The sequence below is a fragment of the Semicossyphus pulcher genome, unplaced genomic scaffold, assembly GCF_022749685.1.
Source record: "Semicossyphus pulcher isolate SPU_LCO1_2020_fin unplaced genomic scaffold, fSemPul1.0.p SCAF_8, whole genome shotgun sequence".
NCBI classification, from domain to species: domain Eukaryota; kingdom Metazoa; phylum Chordata; class Actinopteri; order Labriformes; family Labridae; genus Semicossyphus; species Semicossyphus pulcher.
Window position 1 is genome coordinate 14,857,383 of NW_027211759.1, and position 23,776 is coordinate 14,881,158.

Here is a 23,776-nt window from a genome sequence, read left to right on the forward strand (position 1 = left end):
CATAAAAGGTGTTTTTTTGGTTGAACAAACCTTTTTTGTAAGTTTAAAAACTATCATGTTCATTTTAGTTAAAAATGTACATTTTCAATAATTAGTGGTAGCAAACATACATGGGACGATAACTGCATATGTTTAATCCCTGTTAAAGCGTGAGACCGTCAGCAGTCTTGGGGGCATTTTCGCAGCAGTATTTAGACTTTAACACCACTAGCCATGAACTTTTATAGCGCTACCAATCTGCCTGTAGCTTAACAAGCTATTGCTTCCAGTGATTTAATTGCAAAATGCAATTTTTTTTTAACCAGTTTTCTCAATAAATTATATAATGGTATTTTCTTCATATTATTAGCTCCCTGTAACTGACTTCGCGCCGCTAACTGAGCAGCAAGTGCAGCTCAATCCCCTCAGAATGTGTACGAGCATAGACAATTATCCGTATTAAATAATAATTTCCTGTGCAGGCCTTCAATTTAGGTTCATTAGGTGTTATTGAAGAAACTTCTTTAGAGTAATTTTCTTTATAAAACACAGCAGCTAAGTCTTAAAGTTCAAAGCCACAACCCAGAACATATGAGGGAGCATCTAGTGTCGTCTTCACTTTGTTCTTGGTTTGCAGTAAAAATGAATTAATTGCCTGGGTAGAGCGGGTCGCCCACTCACCGCAGGTTTGGCAAATTGTTCCCAACGGTCAGGCAGAACACTTAGTAGCATCTAGGATGCGTGATTGGTGTGTGAGAAAAAATAGTGAAATGCTATCATTAAAATTGTTTAATAAATGTGAACATTTACTCTTGAAAGGATGGCTGTCATTTAGGTTTTTATATGTTTTAACAGCAATTTACTGTATTAACTGTCCTTTAACAAAATCTCACCACTTTCTCTTTGCAGAATGTCCTCCTATGATCCAGTTATTTGCATGAATTTCCTTAAATGCATAAATATGAAAGAAGCTGTAGTTTGTGTGTTTATAAAGATCAGTTAAGGAAACATTAAATCATGAATAGTTTGCATTAAGGCACCGTAAGACACCAGGAAGGTACACACAGCTCAGCACCTGGCCTTATGGATTCTGTGTGTAATTACCTGGCCTAGTTTACCTGAACATCCACAGCCATCTGCCTTCTCTGATAGAAGCTGCACAATAAGACAGCAAAGTGTATGTTTTACACCTCTCTGGGTTTATTCGGGGTTATATGGTTGCTGTATTTAGGGTGAATTAGGGCTATTAGGATGAAGCAACAATGCCCTGCACTGTTTGTACAGTGTGTGCGAGGTCTGCAGCCCTCAGTTTCCAGAGAATAAATAGTGTGCTGGTGCTCTCATAAGACACGGCGTGTCTTCAAAGAGCTACATCTAAGGGAGGAATTGATCAGACACTTTTTCTCACACTCAGTAAGAGCAGAAAGGAATAAATTATTTGAACGCTGTCTATCTGCGTATATACAGCACAGTGTCTGATTAATTACCTTAGGGCTCGCTAATGAGAATGTGTAAATGAATACAATGTTAATCTACTATGTATACGCTGTTTACTCAAGTTTGATGAGGCTCAAGAAAAAAAACACACAAAATCCCTTAAGTATAAATTATAATAATCCCACATCAAGAGGAAGAAAAAAAAAATCCATGCTGAGATCAAAGCAGAACGGCCCGATGTAATCATGTGTCAGAAGATAAAAAAAACTACTTCCTAACCCACTCGAGTGGGCAAAGGTGTGTCAGACGTACAGTAGTGTTTCTCTCTTCATCTTCAATCTGAGCACAATCTGCTGTTACCTCCTGATCTCCCATCATGCCTTTGGTTATCTGCCCTGTTACCTTTAGTTTATCCACAGAGACAGATATATGATTGAGAACAATGAGGCTGATTCAGATCGTATAAGAAGAAATGTTTCACCCAAGCATGAAGATTTAAATTTGACCAATAGCAACAATGCATTCCCTAAAAGAAAATAATAATACTTTAATATACTCCAATATCTTCTGAATGTGTAAAATGCACCCAAATAAAATCTATCAAATATACACAATAAAAAGATTTGCCTGCTTTTTAAGAACTAAATACAATACCCACTAAGAAACACGCACATAAGCGCACACACGCTGGGTGGGAGGAGCTTCCCACCCATCACGCCTCAGACACTGGAACATGTTTGGTGTCTTTCATCACAGCCGTGTTGAACATTTCCTTTTGCACCCGGAAGCAGAGCTCAGACAGTAGCCATTTGTTTGCTGGGACTGATCCATGAGCTTCACTGATCCAGGCACGGGGACAAATACACTACTTCAAATACAAATAGACACTTTATTAGATCATGTGCATCTGCGTTTGTTGCTAACCTGATAATAATGCTGGTAATATACTGTCTTAACTGGGCAGGATTCACTATACTGACGGGAAGCTAAACATATACGTGCAGTAAAAGTGTGTGTGAAGCGTCTGACAGTGGGGCGTCATTAGCAGAGGCCTGTGCTGCTTTGATAGTAATTGAGAATGCTCTGTTTGGGCACATTCCTCCTCTGTGGCTCCAAGTCACACATTAAAGGCATTAAAACAGCCATCAGCGCAGTGGGAACAGGACTGTCTTCCTCTCCCCTCCAACTATTGACAAAAACAAAACTTGGAGACGACAGCTGCTGATTTGTAACGAAGCGACAGATCCCCGCGAGCAAATAAAGCCGTCATGCCAGTCTTTTTGCTAGAAGACTGTTTGTTTCTTTGCAACCGAAATCCATTGAACGCTGCATAAACCCTTAAAAGTTTACACGCGGATACATTTTTTAAGAGCTATTTCTTTCAATTTCTGTGACGCCTTTGTCCCAAGCATTGCATTCTGGGAGTTCTGGAAATGAGCAAAGGGAAAGGTTTTTTTCACATCAAGGATGAGGATCAGTTTTTTGTCCAAATTAGGCTCCTGTAAGAGGCCGATCATAAGCACATCGGAGACGGTGAGCGAGGGTCTTTGCTGACGCTGCTGTTGTGGAAGCTGGACCAGGCTGAGCTGAGCAGCCAGGTTGACAAGGACCTGTGCTCAGCACAAGGAAAGCTCTCATCCAGAAACAAGACGCCCAGGGGAACAAAGACAACAATATGCCAAAAAAAAAACACTTGAAAACAACAAAACAACCCAAAGAGCCTCCAAAAAAGAGTCAGCGGTGGGTGATTGCCAGCTGCACTCCAGATTACCAGGCTCTCGGAGAGTCTTTCAGCCATCGCTGAGAGCTGTAGCATCATCTCCAGCTCCTTAATCAGTTCGGCTGGGGAGGAATGGATCCTGACATGCAAAAGGCTCAGCACGATGGGGAATAAACTCATAATCAGCAATCAGAGATTCCACATTGCTGGAGGGGGCGGAGAGCTCATCTCAGATAGGTCAAGGATCTCTCCACAGCCAGTTAACCCCTTTGCTCCAGCTGGGAACACGCACGCACGCATTGTCTGGGACAACACATTGTTTGGTTTGCTCCGCTGCCTGACTGCTGAATTAAGAGTGTTGATACCAGCACGTGCAAAGGAGAGCATCTTTTTCCCTCTTGTATGCCGACTGTGTAAATACAGTTTCAATTTCAAATAGTTCTCTCTGACTCCATAAACGGGGTTGGATTTTATTTGAGCACCATGTCCCTGAATTAGCCATGTGCAGCGCCTCTCAAACAAAGTTCATTGCCTTGCATATTCTGCTTCCTTTCATCTTTGTAATTAGCACTGAAGCAGCATTTCTTTTATTTCAAATGAATGCATGTGCATAAAAATCAATCTTAAGCAGACTCTTCTGGCAAGGCTGTTTTTTCTTTGTTATTTATGATGATAAAATTACTTTCATGCGTGTTAGTTGGGGGTGAGGAGGACCCTAGTGCTGCTAACCTTGAGTTTGTTTTCTATCCGGCCTGCACAGGCTCCTCTGGGACGTTTACACACGCTGTATGTAAATGTTACTAGTGTTAGTAGTTAAAGTTATGAGACTTCGAAATGTGTACTACAGATATCCACATCCTGCAGAGCGCCCCCTAGCGCTCCGGAGGACTCACACATCTTTGTTTCTTCATCTCCAGATCAGATGAGTGTAAATGATGCCATCCTCCACGTAGAAGCCCTAATGGCCTCTGCTGGGACGTGTAATCAAACGCCTCACACACTTCTCTCCCTTTTGTAATCAAGCGGCGCGGCGCATGTTGTGACGATCTTTGTTATAACACTGCCTGCTCCCTCGTCTCATCAAAATTCCGTGCACCTCTCATTTTTCATCTTCAGCGCTCCCCGCCGGGCTCCCCAGATACCTCAGCCGCTCTCCATGGAGCGGAGGGGAGTGTGACTTAGTATGCTGTGACCTTTGACCCCTTCCCTGAGTCTACAGCATACCTTTGCTGCAATTCTGACAATCCAACTATAGTCTTTTTTCTTCGTATAAATTCTCACATGTGAACCTAAGGCATCATTTAGAACATGGTTGTACCATATGTGAAAGGATAATTGCTGAGTAAGCCACACTAGTGACACCGAGAGCTCCTCTCGGTCACCTTAGGTCACATTAACACCAGAAACTTACTCCTCTCTCATCTCACCTCTGCTGAGCTGACACAGGAGGAGGATAAAGGTGATAAAGCACACAAACAATACTCCTCTTCTTGCCCGCTGCCGGCATGCTCGCCTAGCAGAGAGATCTGATTACAACTGAGAAGAGAGCAGCTTGGTGTTTCATGGAAAAGCAGGTCAACTGGAGAGCGCTGTCAGAGATCGGGAGTCACCGGCCTGACGGAGGAGGAGGAAGAGCGATCCGACGTGGCGGGGAAAAGACGAAAGTTCGTACAGTAACGGGCTTTATTTAAGAAGAGAAAGAAGAGGAGAAATGATGGAGGAAAGACTGAGCGAGTGACTCGAGGGAGGGGTGCATTAGTGTTCCTCCTCACCTTCTTCTTCTTCTTCTTCTTCTTTTTCGGTTTCTCCCCCGTCTCCCTCTCGCTCGCACACAAGAGACCGAGCTGCCCCACTGCCAACAACCTGACTCCTTATGTGTTTTTCTGTCCTCTGTGTTTGAGTCAGACAAAACGCAAAATCAATAATGCTTTTTCTCCCCCATTTCCTCTTTGATGCAACTTCAAAAAGCCAATGGACAGGCCTCCGGAGGCCCACAGAGGGAAAAAAAAAGCCAGTGGTACGATACAAGCTCAAAATGAAAGTACAGGGGGAAAACTTCAGCCTTCACTCTTTTAAAACACTGTTAACTTCTGAACCCCAAGTGACGAAGCCTACGAGGGTAAAACAGGGCAAGTGAGAGAAGATATACTATATATCCCTTTAATTAATCTATGCATTTGTACAGTTTTTTAATATATACATAAGTCCATCCTGAGTTGTGTGTTAGTATTAAAAATAACAATCAGAGCGAAGGCTTTCTGTGAACACTCTTCTCTCTTACACACTCGACAGTGGGAGCTACAAGAAGAAAGAGAGTAAAAAATGAAAGTAAAAATGTTCTTTAGCTCCGTGGACTGTGGTATATGATTATCTAAGGAGTGCTGACAGAGGAAGTATGCTATCAGCAGCTAAATGCTGCATGACAGGGAGACACTTCAAAGGATCTATAAGTGACTCCTGAAATACTGAGTGAAAGTAAAGTAGGAAATTACCCTTAAGTTAGAGGCATTTGGCTAAGCCCGGCTCGCTGTTTTACCTGACTGGGGAGTGAAATCGAGAACCCTGACTGAACTCGGTGAGTTTGTTTCAGAATGAACAAAAAAATAAAAAAATCATGACACGATCTCGCGCCACTGCTGTTTCGCGGTGGCCCGCTGTTTGATTGGGCGGAGGACAGGGGAGTCGTTTAACCTCGCCTGTGATTGGACTAATCTGTCAAAGACGCGAGGTGTGACTGACAGGACGAGATGACAGACAGGTCGGTCTGACACTCTGGTAGCAGCTTGGATGGTGTCGTAGATAATTGTTTTAGTGTATTATCAGTTGGGCACAAAGAGGCTATGTTATTTTGGGTGCAGGAAAGACTGTTGTGTTCCGTATCACCACATTAATCAATACAAAAGCCACTATTAAGTGTGTGTAGTGATTCAGTACTCCTGTAAAATAAAGGCACTGTTATTATACATATTAAAACTGATTAAGTACATAAGTTTTTATTCATTTGGCCCATAGCAGTTCATTAAAATTACATCATAAACAATAATACCTATTGGTCATTTGAAACAAAAACAACATTTCAGAACTCAGTGCCCTCCTCTCCTCTCTCCTCCTCTCCTCTCTCCTCTCTCCTCCCAACTTCTATGGAGCCAAATCAAAAATCCATGCCCTCAATGGGCAGTCAATATCTCATTAAGCAGTCCCTCCACACACGGCCAGGCAGCCAGGATGTTCGTCTCAGTGTGCACAGCGCAGACTGGCACACCTCGCACACTTTAATAACCTGTGGGGACGCCATTCCACTTCCTCAGCCAGCTCGGGGGCGAGAGAGAGAGAGAGAGAGAGAGAGGGCTGAAGCACACACACACACACACACACACACACACACACGCACACACACACCCTCGTCCTGTGAGAGTGACTCTTGTTTGTCTGCCTTTTTCTCTGCTTACACGTGATCCATTCAGTTTGCCTCTAAGATGTAAGTGATCGCTTACAGAAGGTGGAATTAAATCTATTTAAAAGAAGCAAATTTAAGCGATGTTTAATTTGAGGGCTCTACAAAACTGGAAATTGAATTATACTCACATTAAAAGTAGAACTATTTTAATCACAGGACTTTTTTTAAACATCAGGCGATGAAAGAAAATATTCTCTCTTTGTAATTGGGTCTTTTATTTTAAATCCTTTCAGGTGACTCGCGCTATATTTGCCTTCACCTTAATCTGTGGCGATTTTCCTTTGGCTCTTCACGTCCTCAGTCCCTAACTGGATAATAGCCAATCTTGTTAACCTCTGCTGTAATGTGCGAGAGCCTGCAGCACTGGGTGGTGAGCGTTTCAATCGGCCACTGATGGAAAGAGACAAAGAGCAGCGAATGTACAGCAAATATTTACAGCCTTGTTAACATGGCCTTACAGCGCCTTTCACTACATATTTGGCTTTACCTCTCTGCGGCCCCAGAACATTTTTTACAGTCTAGTACACCCTCGTGCTAAATCACATATTAATGTGCAGTCTGCATGCACATGGAGTGGCTTCCTGGCCTTGCTTTCGACGATGTTAAAGCACTGCTGCTGCACACACCCCGCCACAATAATGGTCCTATTGAAGGGTTAATTATATGTATCGCAGATGAGACGCAGTTTTTACCTTTTCTGTTGATCCACACATCAAACAACTTTCTTTAATTATGTAATTGGAATTTTTCATCTTAATTGTGCTGAGTAGGCTGGCTAATTTGCATGGGGTAATGAGAGGGATGTTTCCATTACAGGTAATTAGGTACTTGAGAGGCAGTGGTGAGGTGGAGAGGCTGAATAGAGAGGGGGAGGAGAGGGGGGTGCAGGGGAGAGACAAAGCCACACAGGCACGTAGAGATGTTTGGTGTCAAATATCAGCGTTATTTTGTGGTGAAAAAGTATGAGAAACATTTTATAAAGGCATACGTAGAATGAACATGTGACATTATTAACATGACAGTGAGGAAGTGCAGCCAGGTCACCAATCCCACTGATCATTTTCAGGAAGAAATTACCACCGCCGTTCAAATTAGTTCCCAATTATACAGCTTATTCCGATTTTAATTTAATATCTGACATTGTCACAGTCTCCCATCATTACAGCAGCAGCTCCTATCACACTGAAAGCACCAACAAAGGGGTAAATAAAGCAAAAAGAAGAGAGGCAGAAACAGGCTGCTAAACATGCTGAATCAGATCTTTCCTGCTGAAGACGAATACAGAAACACTAGTTTGGCTCACTTCTAATCATACGTCCAAATTAATTAACCTTTAAATAACCCATAAGGAGGAAAAAACAGTAAAATGTCGTGTCTACACTACACTGCTAAAAGGTTGTAGAAAAGCACACCACGCTTGATTCTTATAAGTGATATCATAAAGTCTCCACCATAAACTGCATAAAAAGGACATTAGGTCAAAGGTCATTTTTCATATCATTCCATTGAAAATAAGACGTCAGCTCCGCACTCTGTTTTAATTTCACACTGTTACACAATGAGCCTCCCTTCATAAATTACCTCTCACACACTGCGATCAATGGATAAAAAAAGGAGTCATGCCGTGGACAGAGTTGCCACACTCACACAAAGAGCAAGAGACTTAACAGCAATTTAATCTGCGCGAATATGAAATGAAAACAGGACGACTGATCATGCAATTATCAAATGTACGTATTACAGTCCAGTGATGTGTAAATTTGATGGTAGTGTGATTTTTCACACATTTAAATGTGTGTGTTTCTCTCTAAACAGGAAGCATGCGAGTGCGTTTTCTGTCTGAGAGTCATCCTGAGAAGAAAGCAGAATTATTTTACTGTTTGGAGATCAATACAAAGACACTTCACTCTGCACAGACTGACAGCTGCCTCTGCTCCATCACAGATATTGTATTTGACTGTATCATGAGTGCATCTGAGCACATATGTTCACATCTCTCTGCATGGAAGAATGAAAGTGTGCTCATATGTGTGCATAAACATTAATTATGTGTTTGTGTGTGCAGCCATGCATACGAGAAGTGTGTGCTCTACTGTACGTCTGCCTGCACTCTCACTGCTCGCTGCGTGGATGTGTGTGTGCGCATGTTTGCCTGTATGATGGAGGGGGAGGAAGAGCTGGGATTAAGCAGACTAGATCAACATCACGGCGACTGGGAGGACCCAGTCCTGCTCTCATGGCCACATATGTAAACCCGACTACCCCAAAAAATAGGTCAGTGGAACACAACACACACAGATGCACACACACACATACACATGCATCAGTATCAACTCAAAGAATCACTGTCTGCCAGGCGCGCCACTGCCTCGTCGCCCGTCTGCGACCCACGTTCAACACTGCCACGCACATCCTCCCGCGGAACGCACAGACACGTCCTCTGGACTGGAACAACAGGATTACGAAGGGGGCAGAAAGGGAATAGCGACACTAACCCACCCCCTCTCTTTGACCCTCTGCCCCCCCCCTCCCTCCCTCCTCTCTCCTCTCCGCATGCTACCTCACATCTATGCCTTAAAAAACTTCTGCCGTGAAGCTCAGGAGCTGCTCTTGTCAGAGGCGTGCAAAGATTACAGCGGCTGTGGTTTCTACAGCTCGGCACAACAGAAGCAGTGAGGAAACAGAGAACAACAGAGCAAAATAAATGTTTTTTAAAAGGTAAATAATACAGCTTCTGTTTCTAGTTAAAAAAAATCTGTTCATGCATGCACAGAAATAGTAGATACAGCTTAATTCCCTTCACTTGCATGCATTCAGAATCCCTGTATTACTGTATTTCTGCTCCCCTCTCTGCCTCACTCTCCCTCTCTGTCACACTCATGCCTTGCAAATGAAATGCAAAGAGTTGGCAGGCTATGAATAGCCGAGCCGTACTTCCCTTACTTGTTACTCAGGGTGCAGGATCAGCATGCATTTGATATTTTTTTCTTGCTCTTACCTTTCATAGCTGAAATCACAAAATACATCATTAAGCTTCGAGTCCATAAGAGAAGAACTATCACCAGCGCAAAGCCCTCCACTGCTGTCTCAGCAGCAGCTGGCCAGCACAGCTCTGTCTCTCAGCCTCCGAGCATGACCACACCAGAATCCATGTGACTGTGACATCAGTGCTCATGTCTGACTGCTCCCCACCCACTTGCCTTTGATTGGCACAGCGTGCAGCCAGTAGGGGCGCTGAGAGCTCAGGCAGGGAAGCTGGCCCTCTTCCCACTGATTGCAGTCAGAGCCTTGTATGCCGGCTTGCTAGACACAGCACACTCCCGCTATCTTCGCTCCCCTATCTTTCTTTTAAGTGCAAGGATAGAGTCAGAACCAGTTCGAGCAGACAGCAGTTTTTCACGCTCTTGTTCTGCTCCTTCTTCTCTCCTGGTTTTCTGCTTTTAATAAACGGTGCAATGTCAGGGATGAAGAAGAAGTCAAAGAGGGGATAAAAGGCTAGACGGGGATGAGAGAGGGGTGAAGGAGAAAAAGGGCAGAGGAAACAAGAGAGGAGGAAAGAGAAAAAAAAAAGGATGGATAAGAGGGGATGTGTAATTTTTCTGCGGCTCAAAGATCGAAGCGCTCCCCTCTCCTCCTCCTCCTCCTCCTCCTCCTCCCTGTCTGTAGATATGAGTGATCAGTGTGAGGCCAGATGTCTGCGAGCAGCGGTGGGCCCTACACGGAGAGAAGATGAGTGGAGCCTCAGCTTCTTCCCCTGACCTCTCAGAGGACCTGCATGCTCCTCTCTCTCTCTTCCTCTCTCTATCACACTCCGACGGCTCTCACACACTCTTTTTGACAGGTGAAGAAGGGGAGATAGTGACGGAAGGGTTTGGATGATCCCCTCCACCCCACAGCGACCGGGCGATGAGTTTCTTGCTATCATTCCTCCCTCTCTCTCTCTTCCTCCTGTGCCCCCTCGCTCTCGCCCCCTGCTTCCCATTCCAGTCCCTACCTCTCTCTCTCTCTCTCCTCATCTCTCTCTCTCTCTCTCCTCCCCCTCTCCTTCCTCGCTCATCCTCTCTCATATGATAATCTGTTCTGACTCCTAACCAGCTGCCTCTCTCTGATACAATATTCTGGTTTTAGTGCAATCCAGCCTTGGCCAATAACCACGATGCAGTTGGCATTTCCATGAAAAAGCTGGCGCCCGCTTCATCTACAAGACAAACATCATACAGCTCCGGTTTCAGGCGCTGCAATATTTTACATCGAAAAATAAAAAGGGAAAAAAATATGTTTTTACACCAAAATTTTAGAGGCTGATTTCACATTTATCATACAAATATCAACAAAGTTTTGTGTCTTTGCTAAAGAATTATGAGCACATTTTGATTATTTATTTACACCTGTTTTACACCCACTGTATCTATATTCATCTGATGCCGTCTACTGTGTTGCGTTCATTGAATAAAGGTACGTCTAACCACATATAAAATGGAAATGAGGACTCAGCAGCTTGCAACATAAATCTTCCCATGACAATGTTTCATTAGAACCTCTATGATCCATTAGAGGCACTAAACACATTAACGCACGTTGTGTCAACACTGGTCTCTTATTGCTTGCCGTCTAATGAAAGAAATATCATTCAGAGGCTGATAGCATCAAATGGAGCGTGTCTGGGTTACAAACTACGCACAGACAGGCCCCTCGGTAAACTATTCCAAACAACGTCATGTCACCGCGCGTGTCTCATTTCAAAATTTGGTGTCTTCCCACAAGATCTTCAGAGTTCACCAGATGAGTCAGGGCCGAGGCCCACGCAGGAACATGTTTTAACTGCCACTATCTGTGGTTGTCTGGCTGCTGTATCAGTGTACCAACAGTGGCTGGGCTTAGCACCGAGCTCTGGTTAAGGGGGGGGAACGAAACAACACATGATAGCAGGGGTTGAGACTGTTGCCTGGTTATCTGAGGGCAGGATAACATCCATGCTACCATCTGAGCATCGGGGGGGAGCTGGGAGGAGGGAATGTTTTGTCTGCTTACAGTCTGTGCTGTGAAAGAGAAAAGAGGATAACGACAAAACTATATTTCCTATAATAAAGAAGTAAAACCTATAAAACGTTGCATTAAAATCAATGTGCTGTAGTCTCTCACAGAGACTTTCCTTCCCCTGAAAGTCGACAAAGATCTTCCTCATAATTGATCCACTTTCACGTTTAAAGGGCCAGTTCAACCTAAACAGAAAACAAACTACTTTCTACCACAGACAGAGACACTTGACATCTCTGTACACTATCCGGGGTGCCCCCTGCAGCTCTGTGGTTAAGAAACCGATCATGAACCTTCACGTGGGTGGTTCAAAACCTGGCCCGGTATTTTTGTTGTCGTAGTTCCCCCGTCTCTCTGTCGTCTCATTTCCTGTCGCATTGCTTCTGTTGTTACCAAACACAAAGGCTGAACATGTCCCCATGAAACTTTATACAATTTAAGATCATTTTGGTGGGCGCCACGCACAAATCTGATTGATTATTATATTTCTCAGCAGCAGAAATAGCTGTGTGTAAGTGAAACAATGTTCTCTGGCTGCTCTAAAGGCAAAATGTGAAGATTTTTTTAAATGCAACATTAGAAGTTTGCGCCTTCCAACTCGGAGCAACATTAGCAGGAATGAAGCAGAAAATTATCGAAATAAAATGTTATTTTCTGATCATTGAAAACACTTTTGCACAATCCTTCCAGAGCTTTTATGAATCCAGCTGAGGCCCCCTGCAATACACTCTAAGTGCTGATTAAGAGGGACTATTTTTTTTCTGAGTCAATACCTTATTTTTCTGAGTAAATCCTACTGATTATGCCTTTACTAAAAATATAACTACCTAATAAACCGACCTTGCTGTTGTCGTCTCCTCTCAGCTCCACATACATATAGTCCCTCAGACTGTATATAATTGTGCTTAAAAGCCCGAGCCTCCCTAAGGAGGAATGTTTCCAGCAAAGCCACTTCATTTGCTCTTGATCACACTCTCCCTTGACTGCTCCACATTACCAGTGACAGCATGCCAATACCCGGCTAATACTTGTTCATTAGGGCATTGATTAAGCCACAAAGGCACTGATGGTCAAATGTCTTGCTGTATTAACGTGCTGATCGCTGATGTGTGGCCATCAATAGCATAATTTCAGTCGGTAGTTCCTCCTGAGTATTAAACACACATATAGTGAATATAACGTTTCAATAAAATACAGAGTTTGTGATTGGACGAAAAGGTTCAGGGAGGACAGAAACATATGTTCATAAGGTTTGTTTTTTTTCATTGGCATTTGCTTCAACAGCAAGATGGAGGACACTGTCTGTCTGCCGTGTGTCCTGGGCTCATGATAATATGGATTGGAAAGAATTTGGACTCCTTTGTTTGGTCCACTTTGGTCTGAGTTTTGGTCTGTTTTTAAAGGGCCAGTTTGCTGATTTTCAACCTCAGTTCTATCATGCTATTATGGGGAGCTAATGCCATTATGGTAGGAAAAAAATGCAATTTGGCTCTGTGCCTTTGGAGGACGCTATCCGCTTCTCCAAGAGGCCCTGGAAAACCTCCACCATAAGTAAAACATGTAATCTGGTGGAGGCCAGGGAGCTCGCTAAACTACACTTCCTCAATCTAGGACGCCCACCTCCGATGTCATGTCTCGTCAGGTTTAAAAAGTAGACTGCAGACCTGAAGATTTCCTGACGATCCACCGGTATATTCTCGTCGTATTTTCGGATTCTGTACCGCTCTGAGCCATTGCCTGAGCGATAGTAGTAATTCACTCCAGCGTCTCTCGCTGGGCCGTTCCTTTCAGAGGGAGGGGCGCAATGCACGCTGGGTGTTGTAGGAATGTAGAATAAGCAAAACCACAAGCTGTTTGTACAACTTTCTCCACAGCTATGGCGCCAATTTCAAATATTACTGCTTCTATCAATCACAGAGAACACCAGCTTTGACTGACAGTAGCTTTTTCCAGGGGTGAACTGCTCCTTTAAAGCCTAAGGTTACAAGATGTTAACTGGTATTATAAGAGGTTAGTTGTCTGTGCTTTATTGGCTAATATGTTTGACCAATCAATGTACATTTGCATCCCTTTTTCTCTCTTGCCCTGGAAGATTACCTACTCAGAAGTGGGAGCTAAAAAAGTTCAACCTTTACGGCGTTCTAAGCACTACAATAGCTCCGAGCTCCTGCAGAGCAAACATGATAAAAAAGGGGGCAAAGACCTCCAACCTGAGAGCATGGAAAAGTGTTGCCTAATGCAGCACTGGTGCAGACACTGAGCTGATCACACAGAATTTGTGCATTAGGAGCAGCCCGGTCATGTCTTTGTACTCCTCTTGGATTAATTCAAGCAAATGTATTTACTGTAAACAAGCCCTGTGGAACGGAATTCAATTGAGATGAGGTGCAGAGCATCCACTGGTGCCCCGGGAGGAGAGGAGAGGACGGCAGCTGATAATGGCCTCATTAGCGGTCTGTCAGGAGCCATTCCACGCACAGACTCACCATGCAGCTGATCCACGTTAACTCTTACAGCTCTGGAGCGGCCCCAAGCCTGCGCTCTGCACGCCGCTGCACTCTGACCCCACAGAATAAACAGCTATCGACTTCCTCATTTCGCGGCCCCATCTTGTTGTGCGGTATTTTGAGAAGAGTCGAGGGCTTTTTATTCCAACCGCCGAGCCACCTGGGTGTTTGGAAAGCGCCGCAACCAGCCCGAAGCAGCGGCAGAATTAACAAGCTCCAACAGGCACTCCATGAAAACAATACAGATCAATTTAATATAGATGCCAAGGAGTGGAGGGCATAATATTAGAACCATAACAGCACCGGCCCACACCACACAATCATAAACCAATTTAGGGCCATTCCAGGCAATTTCCTGGGGGCTTCCACTTGTGGGAAGACTTCAATAAATCACACAGACAACAAAGGGAATATCTATTTCAGTGAAAATAGAGGACACTATTGGGTTATGTCTGGAGGAGTACGAAAGGGTTGCATTTAAAGACAAGTTTAAATAAGAGCAGCGAGAGTTTAAAACATGCTACATGCCGCTGCTGTGCCTGAGTTTTATGCTATAATGTGTAGCTACAGGAAACGCTGTTAACTCATTACGGCTAATGGATTTTCCACGCAGCACAACAGTGTTTCTAGTGAGGTAGCAGCTGTGTGTAAGTCTCATGTTTTTAACAGTAACGCTCTGATCAGATGACTCCATATTAGCGAGTACACACACGGGCCTCCATCCTTTACATGCACAGCAGCCCCGGGGCCAGCTCAGCACTATTCTCCCTCTCTCTCTCTGTCTGTCACTCAACGCACACACACATACAAGCACAATATTTATAGAACAGCAGGGTCAAAAGGAAGAGATTTGAAAGCATATCATTCCTACATAGGTGAAGTGTACACCTGTCAACTGTCATGTAATCAGGATCAACAACACAGCACTTATAGCGAATGCTTGACAAGGCTGTAGCCTTTTGTTTTACTGCCATGTTATTTATAGAGATGGATTTAAACCACAAAAAATAAGAGCCTCTGGTGTTTCCAAATCAATTCAATCAAATGTTTCTGACAAAGAAACTAAAAGTTTGTCTCGTACGGACTGACCGGGCGACGCATCATTCTCGGCTAACTCCGCGTTAAATAGGCCCTCGCAGGTACGACTGAGGTGGTGTCAAGAGGCTGTGAACAGCGTGATAAGCACCACACTACTTCAGTGGAAAACATCAAACACCCTCAGCTGCTTTTTTAGCTGCTACTTTGTTTGCCGGCTAAAGTGGATGTTTGGTTGTCGCTGCTATTTCTCTGCTGGATTTAAAACTAAGTCGAGCGTCGGTACTTTTCTTTCTGTCTCCTCTCACTTCAGCTGCAACACAAGTGTTTACACTCTGCCCACTGCATCTGGATGCTCAATTGATTGCTACAGCCTTGGAAAAATATGCGGCTCATAGATTCAACAAAGGTTGTCGTTTAAGCGACTGGAATAAATCAGTTTGTTTATTTGCTTTATCAGATGAAAAGGCAGTGGTAAGGAGGGATCATCAGCGCTGCTGGAGTGCTATCATACATCTCACAGAAGCATTTTTTTCAATAGATCAATAGAAATCAGATTCAACAATGAATTGCACTGCATCTCTTTTGTGCCGAGCCGCCTTGGGGGAACAGAAAGGGAAAGGGATAGGAGGATGGAAGAGAGAAGGAGCGAAAAGGGAACGAGGAGGGGAGATTATCGCAGGCATGGCAGCCTGTGTGAGAGGCTTAGCCTGGCTAGGCAGGGAGGTGGAACCCTGTGAATTCTAATGAACTGGCAAGACTCCCCCAAAACCAGCTCCATCTCCGTGGCGTGAGGACAACAGGAGGGAAGGAGGAGGTGATTAGGGAGGCGCAGACCCTCTACGGCAAACCAAACAGAGCAGGTCATTTTCCCTGTGATAATTATGGCTATAACCAGGCATGAGGGATTGGTAATGGACCTGCTTATTCTTCATGCCCTGCGAAGGCGACCACTGAGCCTGTCAGGGGGAAAAGCATGATGATGTGTGTGGTTTTTTTGGGTGACTCCAGTAAGAGTCGCAGTGGCTGCTGCAAAGGGCAGCGGGGGAACTTGGCCTTTGAGGGAGAAGTTAACGAATGAACTTCATTATTGAGGAGCATACCAGGGAGACCCCCCGGTGTGTGTGATGTATTACCTGGCGTCAAACTTACACACTCCCCCAACATCACCGATATAGCTCGACATCAGCTCTGGGGGGAGGCAGGCGTGTAAACTAAAATAGTTAACCTTCTGGCTTCAGGCTAGAGAAGAAGAAAACAAAGACACAAACAGGGATGTGGAAGATTTGCATCAATTTATATTTTCAATAAAACCTGTTCGGCTTTTAGGTTGAACAATTCCAACACTGTTCTCTCTGTTAAAAACACCAACATGAATAATGAGGTGGAGATTTTCCTCTGACTGCTGAGCAGGAAACCCTCAGAAGAAAACAGTTGTAGCTTAAACTAACACGTCTTTAATGTTCTCCCTGTGACTTCAGGTGATGCAGTCGGTCCGGTGAGGCCGTCCACATCAACCCCACTCTCATTTATTAAAAAAAAGCAGCTCTGTTCAAGCATGAAAGTAACTTTTTCTAACTTCGCCGAGCTTTATAAATACAACTGACCCACAGGAGGGACTAATGTTTTCCTCAAGATTGAGGGAGATCTTCAGGCTATGCGCGACCACTTAGCCTCCCGCCTTCCCCTCTTCCAGCGAGCCTGCATGGAGTTTCTCTACGGCGGACGGGACGAAGGAGCTCTCTTACCGAGCGCACTCTCAACACTTTTTACTCTTGACTTATGAGGATGCCATGGGTGCAGGGGAGTGATTCATCACTGGGTGTGCTCCTCTTGCACCCTCACACATTAGTAATGTGGTCCGCTGAGGAGGAGTCCTGTCATCAGTCTGTACCTGGACCCTCTGAACAAGGTAGGTCAACAGGAGGCAGCGGCGGATGGCCCACTTTTAGTCTTTCACAGCACCTTTAAGTTTCCTCCAGCTCCGCCACAGCTGAGCCTGACGGACACGCTGAGACCGGCCCCGGTCAAGGGGAGACACTGGGAGCTTTAACTGGTGTGCTCGCTGCTTCTGTTGACTCAGTGAAACGGCCACATGAAAAGGTTACAGAGCGAAGGAAAAGTGTCCTCATTGAAAACATTACAAGAGAAGAAAACAAGAAATGATTCATAGTTTGGATGAAAACTTCCCAGACTTATCCATCTGAAAGCGCCCGAGGGAATTTCATCACAAGACTCCGTCGTCTCCCGTAATACAGCCGCAACAAAATAACTGGCAAGCACATGATCATCTGTTCTTTCACAAAATATAGAGCCACTTTAAGTCAGCGTAAGCCTTTGACCTTAACATCGCAGGTAATGCACATTTAAATACCTACCTCAGTATTCATGTTTGTCGTTTTACTTGTGCAGATTAGGTGTAAAAAGGCTATTTGAAACCAAAACACAGGATTAAGGGATAATGCTGCTCTGTGTCTTGTGAGTCGACCTTGATTCTGTAATCCAGCACAATACTGGAGAACAGCATATTTCTCTCTCTCTTGTACATTCAATACTCCGAGTGTAGAACAGCTCACACTGATGTAATGGCAAGAGCATAATGGCAGCACGCTGAAAGAGAAAGTAATCTGAATGAAGAGGGGAAGTCATTGTAGTATCTGTGTGACAGAGGAGGCATTACAAGGTACGCACAAAGGAGACATTATTGACACCTTTACATTGATTAGATATAAAAGGCTGCATGAAGCGAGCTGATCGTGTTGCTACAGGTAAGAGAGGAGAGCGAGTACGTGAGTGAATTGACTTGAATTACGCCGAGCTGCACTTTAATGACCACGCTGAGAAATGAACTTGATCTTTAAAGTGAGCCAACCTGCAGTCAGCCACGGCGTTATTAAGGGCCGCGCCACTTAATCAGAGAGGACGCCAATTTAGCATGCAGCTAAGTACGCAGGAGGGGCCCTGCGCGAGCCGCGCGTCACCTGACTCGGGCAGGTACGCATCCGCGCTCTCCTCTCCTCTCCCAATCTGCCTTATTTTCCTGACTCCATTCCTCCTTCCCTCTCTCTCTCTGCCGCAGACACAGTACAATGAAAAACCTGCCTTTGATGTCTGGGATCCTATAATGCTGAGCAGTAGAAATCCGCATGCCTGTTATCTGCAGAATCTTAATGATGACGGCTAACTTCACAATGGGTTAACCGCATCCCTCTGTTCTCGCGCTGCACACCCACAGAAACACAAATTAATAGCAGCGGGGAGAAAACAGCATTTCTCTAATAAAGCAGATTCAACAAAACGTGCACAATGCGATCAGCACAAATGTCAATGTATAATATCACCGACAGCTTTCCGTGAGCGCGGCTGCTTTCTTCTCCGTGGATGGAACTTTTTTTCCTCCCTACTTTACTTCTGAACGGAGTGACGTTATTCGCCTCTCTTCAAATTCACCTAATTGAGTTTTAATAAACATTTGAAGCTCCCGACGCAAACGGTCGAGTTTGTTGTGTTTTGTTTCGACATGTTTTTCTTTCTTTGAAGCACTGAGATGATTATTATTGATCCTGAAGTGATGCCTACAAGATATTTCAAAAGGATTGTATTATAGGGGACATCTTACTCGTTGCATGCTTTATTCAACAACATTCTTTTGAATAATGCAGGAATTAAATTATAAATGTTAATTTCACACGCTTTTATTCATGCATGATATTGCATCAGAGTTTTCATATGCAAAAAAAATCCATAATGGACTTTTTCTGACAATAGTTGGCTCCACTTCAGTTTGGTGTAATCTGTCTCAAAGTGCACTTCAGTGCGGAGTGAAGACCACGAGATGCACGCCGGTCAGAGTGAGAGTGACGCTCTGTGTGCACGGCTGCAGCTCCACGGTGGCACAAGGACATTTAATTACGGCCCCCCCATCTTAAAGCTTCACCATCAGCATCAGTCAGGATCATATCTGGAGGAGCTCCATGACCTCCGCCTCTGTCGCCCTCCATGAATCAAACCTTTCATTACATGCTGACACTCTTGTCCTGCGCTGAATGTGTGTACACCATGGGAAAGTGATGAGGCATCGGAAACCTGATGAGTGACGGATAACCTGCGCTTGTGCAAAAGGCCGGTCGACTGTGCAGCCGCGGCGAGCCCGAGGCTGGCCGCGTCCTCCTGGCTACGCCAACTGCTCTGCCTGGCAGACGGCGCCGTCGCCGGCACAGCCCTCCATCCCTGGCCCCGCTCACCTGAGGTGGCAGACAGCCGGCAGAAGAGAAATCGCCCGGCAGCAGATGGGGGCCACTTACTTTGGCTGGTCCATCCAAGCATTGTGTCCTTGTCACATGTCACTTACTCTTGTTTTCTGGTCTGACAACACTTCAAGACAGGGCCTTTCAGACACAAAAGGGGAAAGGGGGTGAGGAAAAGCTGACGAGGCCTCTCTTCGCTCCGGCTCAAATTCTCTGAAAGAGCCGGCACCGAGAGAAGAACCAGATTAAGAGGCAACAAAAGCAGAGCACCCCCACAAGAGAAAAAAGCTGTCGTGCACCCCTACGGTTCCCCTCACCACTCCGCTCCTTATGAAACACCCCGGGCCCCCAGGAGACGATAAAAAGGAGCGTCTTACCCACTCAAACCTATGCAAAGAAAGTGCATGTACAAAGGCCATTTGCAATTCTACAAAATGGCAGACAATGCTTTTACTGAAAAATGAGGAGCTGCCATATTGTGTTGGAGAGGGAAAAGTATGGCAGCGGAGGAAAAATGGAGAAAAATCACGCTGGCCTGGTTTACGACAAATAGATAGCTCTATTGATTTCCCTTTTACAGCCACTGTCCATCCCTCACTGTTGTGATTACACTGACCTATTTCAGAAAAAAAAAAATAGCCGTCTATTATAGATTAAACCAAAATGTCCAAAAAGAAAATACTCTCTTTGTGGAGCAAACAAATAGAGTAAGATGAAACATAACCTACAGTACAGAGGGAGAAAAAGATTGTGTCAATTTAAGCGTTCAATGTTGCTCTGGGAGAGGAGGAAACAACGAGTTCTTGTACCACGCTGAGAATCAAATAACTTTCTTCAGACAGGAGCGGCTGCGCGTGGTGGGGCCCTGCATCGTCAATTTCACTTGTAACAAAAAGGCAACAACATTAAAGTGATTGCAATGCTGCTGAAGGAACGTTTACATAAAACGTAAAGAACAATGTTTAAGTAAGAACAACAGAGTGTATTAATAATCTCCTGTACTGCATGTGCTTCTGTTGTGTTTTTAACTGTGATACACTCCAGCACAGCTCAGCGCTGTATGCTTTGTGCTGATGATTCCTCTGCGTCTGTGTGTGTTGCTGCGTGTGCTCGTCCTGCTCCACTATGTCTGCGCCGCGCGTCTCACTAGGCTCCCTCTCTCTCTCTCTGTAGCTCAGGGGACTCTGGCTGGCTGATCTTCATTATCAGCCCTAGCTTAACAATGTACTGGATGCACTTCCCACATGAGTGCAACTAACAAATCCCCACAGAGCTGAATCAAGGCAACAATGTGATGAAATACCTTCAAACAACCACTGAGCATGGAACACTGAGCTATGCAGAGACAACTCACACTGCCCCGGGCGATTCCACAGGAGTGCGCCTGTTGCCAAGCAAAATTAGACAGCAACTGGGACATATTATTCTCCTAAATTGGCAATGTACAGCACTATTAGGCACCATAAATCTCATGTTTGATTAACCGACAATATCTGAACACACACAGCCAGTGCATTAGCGCTGTAGCACTCAGAAAGCAGAGCTATGTCATTTAGAGGTAAAGCAGAGGCTTCACAGGGTAAAAGCTGTCATCGTGCTGTGTGAACACAGCGAGCATTATTGGGATTAATAACGCTGTTCGCATATTTTTCCAAACATGCACCACACTACTTTTAAGGGAGGAATCTCAAATGCACAAAGGCATAAAGTGTACAAACTCTGCTGTTATAACTCTGAGTGAATCTCAATCACTGATATAATTTCTCTGCGACTCGGCGCCGGCTTCTTCGGAGGCAGTGCAGAAGAATCTAAATCATCTGGTTGCTTTAAAACAGATTGGCTGTACTATTACTATGTGAGACGAGAGGAGCTCAATACGAGCTGCTGGCAAATAAATGAAGATGCAGGAGCATGGCCGTGTTTCTCAATCAGCGTGAGGAGGCTGTCACAGCAATGGGGATAAATATAGAGTGAAAAAAGTGGGACTCTCTCCACAACGTATGCGTAAAGATGAGGAGAGGAAGCCTCGTCTGTCTCCTTCTCTCTTTTTCCTAGAGTTACATTTGTGCTACTGCCTCCCTCTGGCCACTTTACTCCCAGTCTAAACTCAGACACACATTAGTGCAGGCAGCCTTACACAAGCATTTGTGACATAAAATACAATAACAGTGACAGAATAGCGCCGGAATTATATTAAATGGTGTTTTTTATGATGCTTAAAGTATTCAGATTTTATTAAGACTGCAATTTCAGTTTTATGTTCATTTAAATAGTAAAATAATAAGAAGTAAACAGGGTTATAATAGCAGATCATTTGGCAGAAGGACCTAGGCTGTGATATTAGCGAGGAGGAATGTTGAAAATACTTTCAAACACAGGGAAATATATAAAGGAGGATAGGGGGAAATTTACTCAGTTAATACACAGGTTTTATTTCACTTCTTCTAAGCTCAACAGGATGGGCTCACTGAACTATAAGTATTACAATAGATAGGGAAATGCATAGGTTTCTTAATACCTTCACCACCAAGACTATGCCTACTTAGAGATCAAACAGAATTGTCCAATATATCAAAATATGACTCAATGTTAATGGTAGGGGTGGTCACAAGGGATCCGCAGATTATGGAAAAGTACATCCTATCCGTATCATAAAAAAATTATGGAATTTATGATACATATGAACATATCTTTAAGAGGTCATGGGACTATTTTCTCGCTCATAGCGTCCCTGTGAGGATCTAGTAGAATTGCTGTAATTGCTCAATGTTTGTTTATTTTGGCTGTTTTGCATGTGCAAACTTATCTCAGGCCTTTAATATGTTTTAACTCAAAGTTGTGACACTCTCTGTTTGTGTATCTTTAAATAAATAGAAACTTTAATAACAAAAATAGTAAATAGTAGTTTATTTATCTTTGTCGAGGTTGTTGTTCTTGTCTTAAGCATATGTCTATATTTGTGTATAAAACAGCAGCAGAGCAGTTAATGCAAATCATTTATATATTGTGATAAGGTATGAGGACCCGAAACATTACCTTGTGGGACACCTTTATTAGCTTTAATGGCATTCCTTGTATGTGCACACATACCTGGCCAATAAAGCTGATTCTGATTCTGATTGTGACACGATTTTTCATTTAAATATTGTAAATGTGTTTCGGTTATTTTGACATATTAGAATGGTGTAATGTTTTCTTGGCTGTTCTATCTAATCCTTGCCAAAGAAAAAAAGCTACTTAAAATTCATACAATCGCCTTTTTCTTCTTAAGTCTGAACAGTCTGTCAGACAATCACTATATTGTATGTCTACAGCTGCAACAGAGTGCATTAGCTCAAGGTAATCAGGGGATCTGCTCTGTTCGAGGAAGAGCATCCTGGCTACCGTGTAAGCGTAAGTGTGTGTGAGTATGTGTGTTAGCTAGCTCTCTGCTATCCGAGCCGTGAGACAGAGCCCCAGACTGCTGATGGTAGATTAGAGGTGAGACGTCTAATCTCAGTGTAATCAGCTGCTGCATCTGATCCTCCGCTCCACACCATCTCTCTCAACAGGTCCGAACAGAAACCCATCTCACGGCAACGCAGCCTCGCCGAGGCAGGAGAAGGTGACGGCGTGTATCTGGTGTCCGCCATCGCAGTGAGAAAAAAACAGGAAAATATAAGCCCTTCATCTTTTGCTGTCACCTCTTTTCCAAACAGGCGGTTTGGGGGAATATATCAAGTGCTACTAAAAGTCCATAAAACAGAGCTTACGTAAAACTGTCAGGGAAATGTACAGGAAAACCACAGCTGACTTCTTGCTGAGAATTATAGCCCTGTGGTTGAAGGAAGTGCTGCTGTGGGGCCGCCTCTTATGTGGAAAGCAGAAGAAGGGATGGCAGAGAGAGCAGAGAGGGTGCTACCTCAGATAGTAAATCTACATAAGTCCTCAGAATGGGGAGAGGACATCACTGTCATTGGCACAATGATATAAATATCTGTTTTCATGGAGAATACTTCACCTTGTGATAGCTCAATGATTAGTCCAGTCGGGTGGATGGAGGAGGGAGGTGGAGGGAAGAAAGATGGGAGAGGAGAGGAGAGGAGAGGAAAGGAGAGGAGTCTGCCAGTGAACAGCTGCCCCTGTAATTTATATTGATGAGGGGACAGGCATGGCGGGGAGCTTCCAGCAGTTTGATCACTCAGGCAGAGTGGGGAGTTAGTCAGAGACACGGCCCATCCCTGTGGTCTGGGTTGGACTGGGAAGACCTCCTAAAACACACACATACACACACACAAGCAAGGCTGCCAAGCTCGCATTACGAGTGGCAGTGCGAGGAAGCCAATGTTTTCACTGGGAGAGCAGAAATAGATCCACA

General features: G+C 44.4%; 1 protein-coding gene across 2 annotated transcripts in view; it reads right to left on the bottom strand.

Annotated features, from left to right (window-relative positions):
• roraa (RAR-related orphan receptor A, paralog a) overlaps window positions 1–23,776 on the bottom strand; it is a 184,009-nt gene that overhangs the window by 34,848 nt on the left and 125,385 nt on the right. Inside the window, exon 1 of one of the 2 annotated variants that reach the window (XM_069685735.1) lies at window positions 9,592–9,774. The exons of the other annotated variant lie outside the window; for it this stretch is intronic. Coding sequence (XP_069541836.1) covers window positions 9,592–9,622 — 31 coding nt within the window. The 5' untranslated portion in view covers window positions 9,623–9,774. Of the gene's footprint in view, window positions 1–9,591; window positions 9,775–23,776 lie in introns of those variants that run through there. 2 annotated transcript variants of the gene reach the window in all.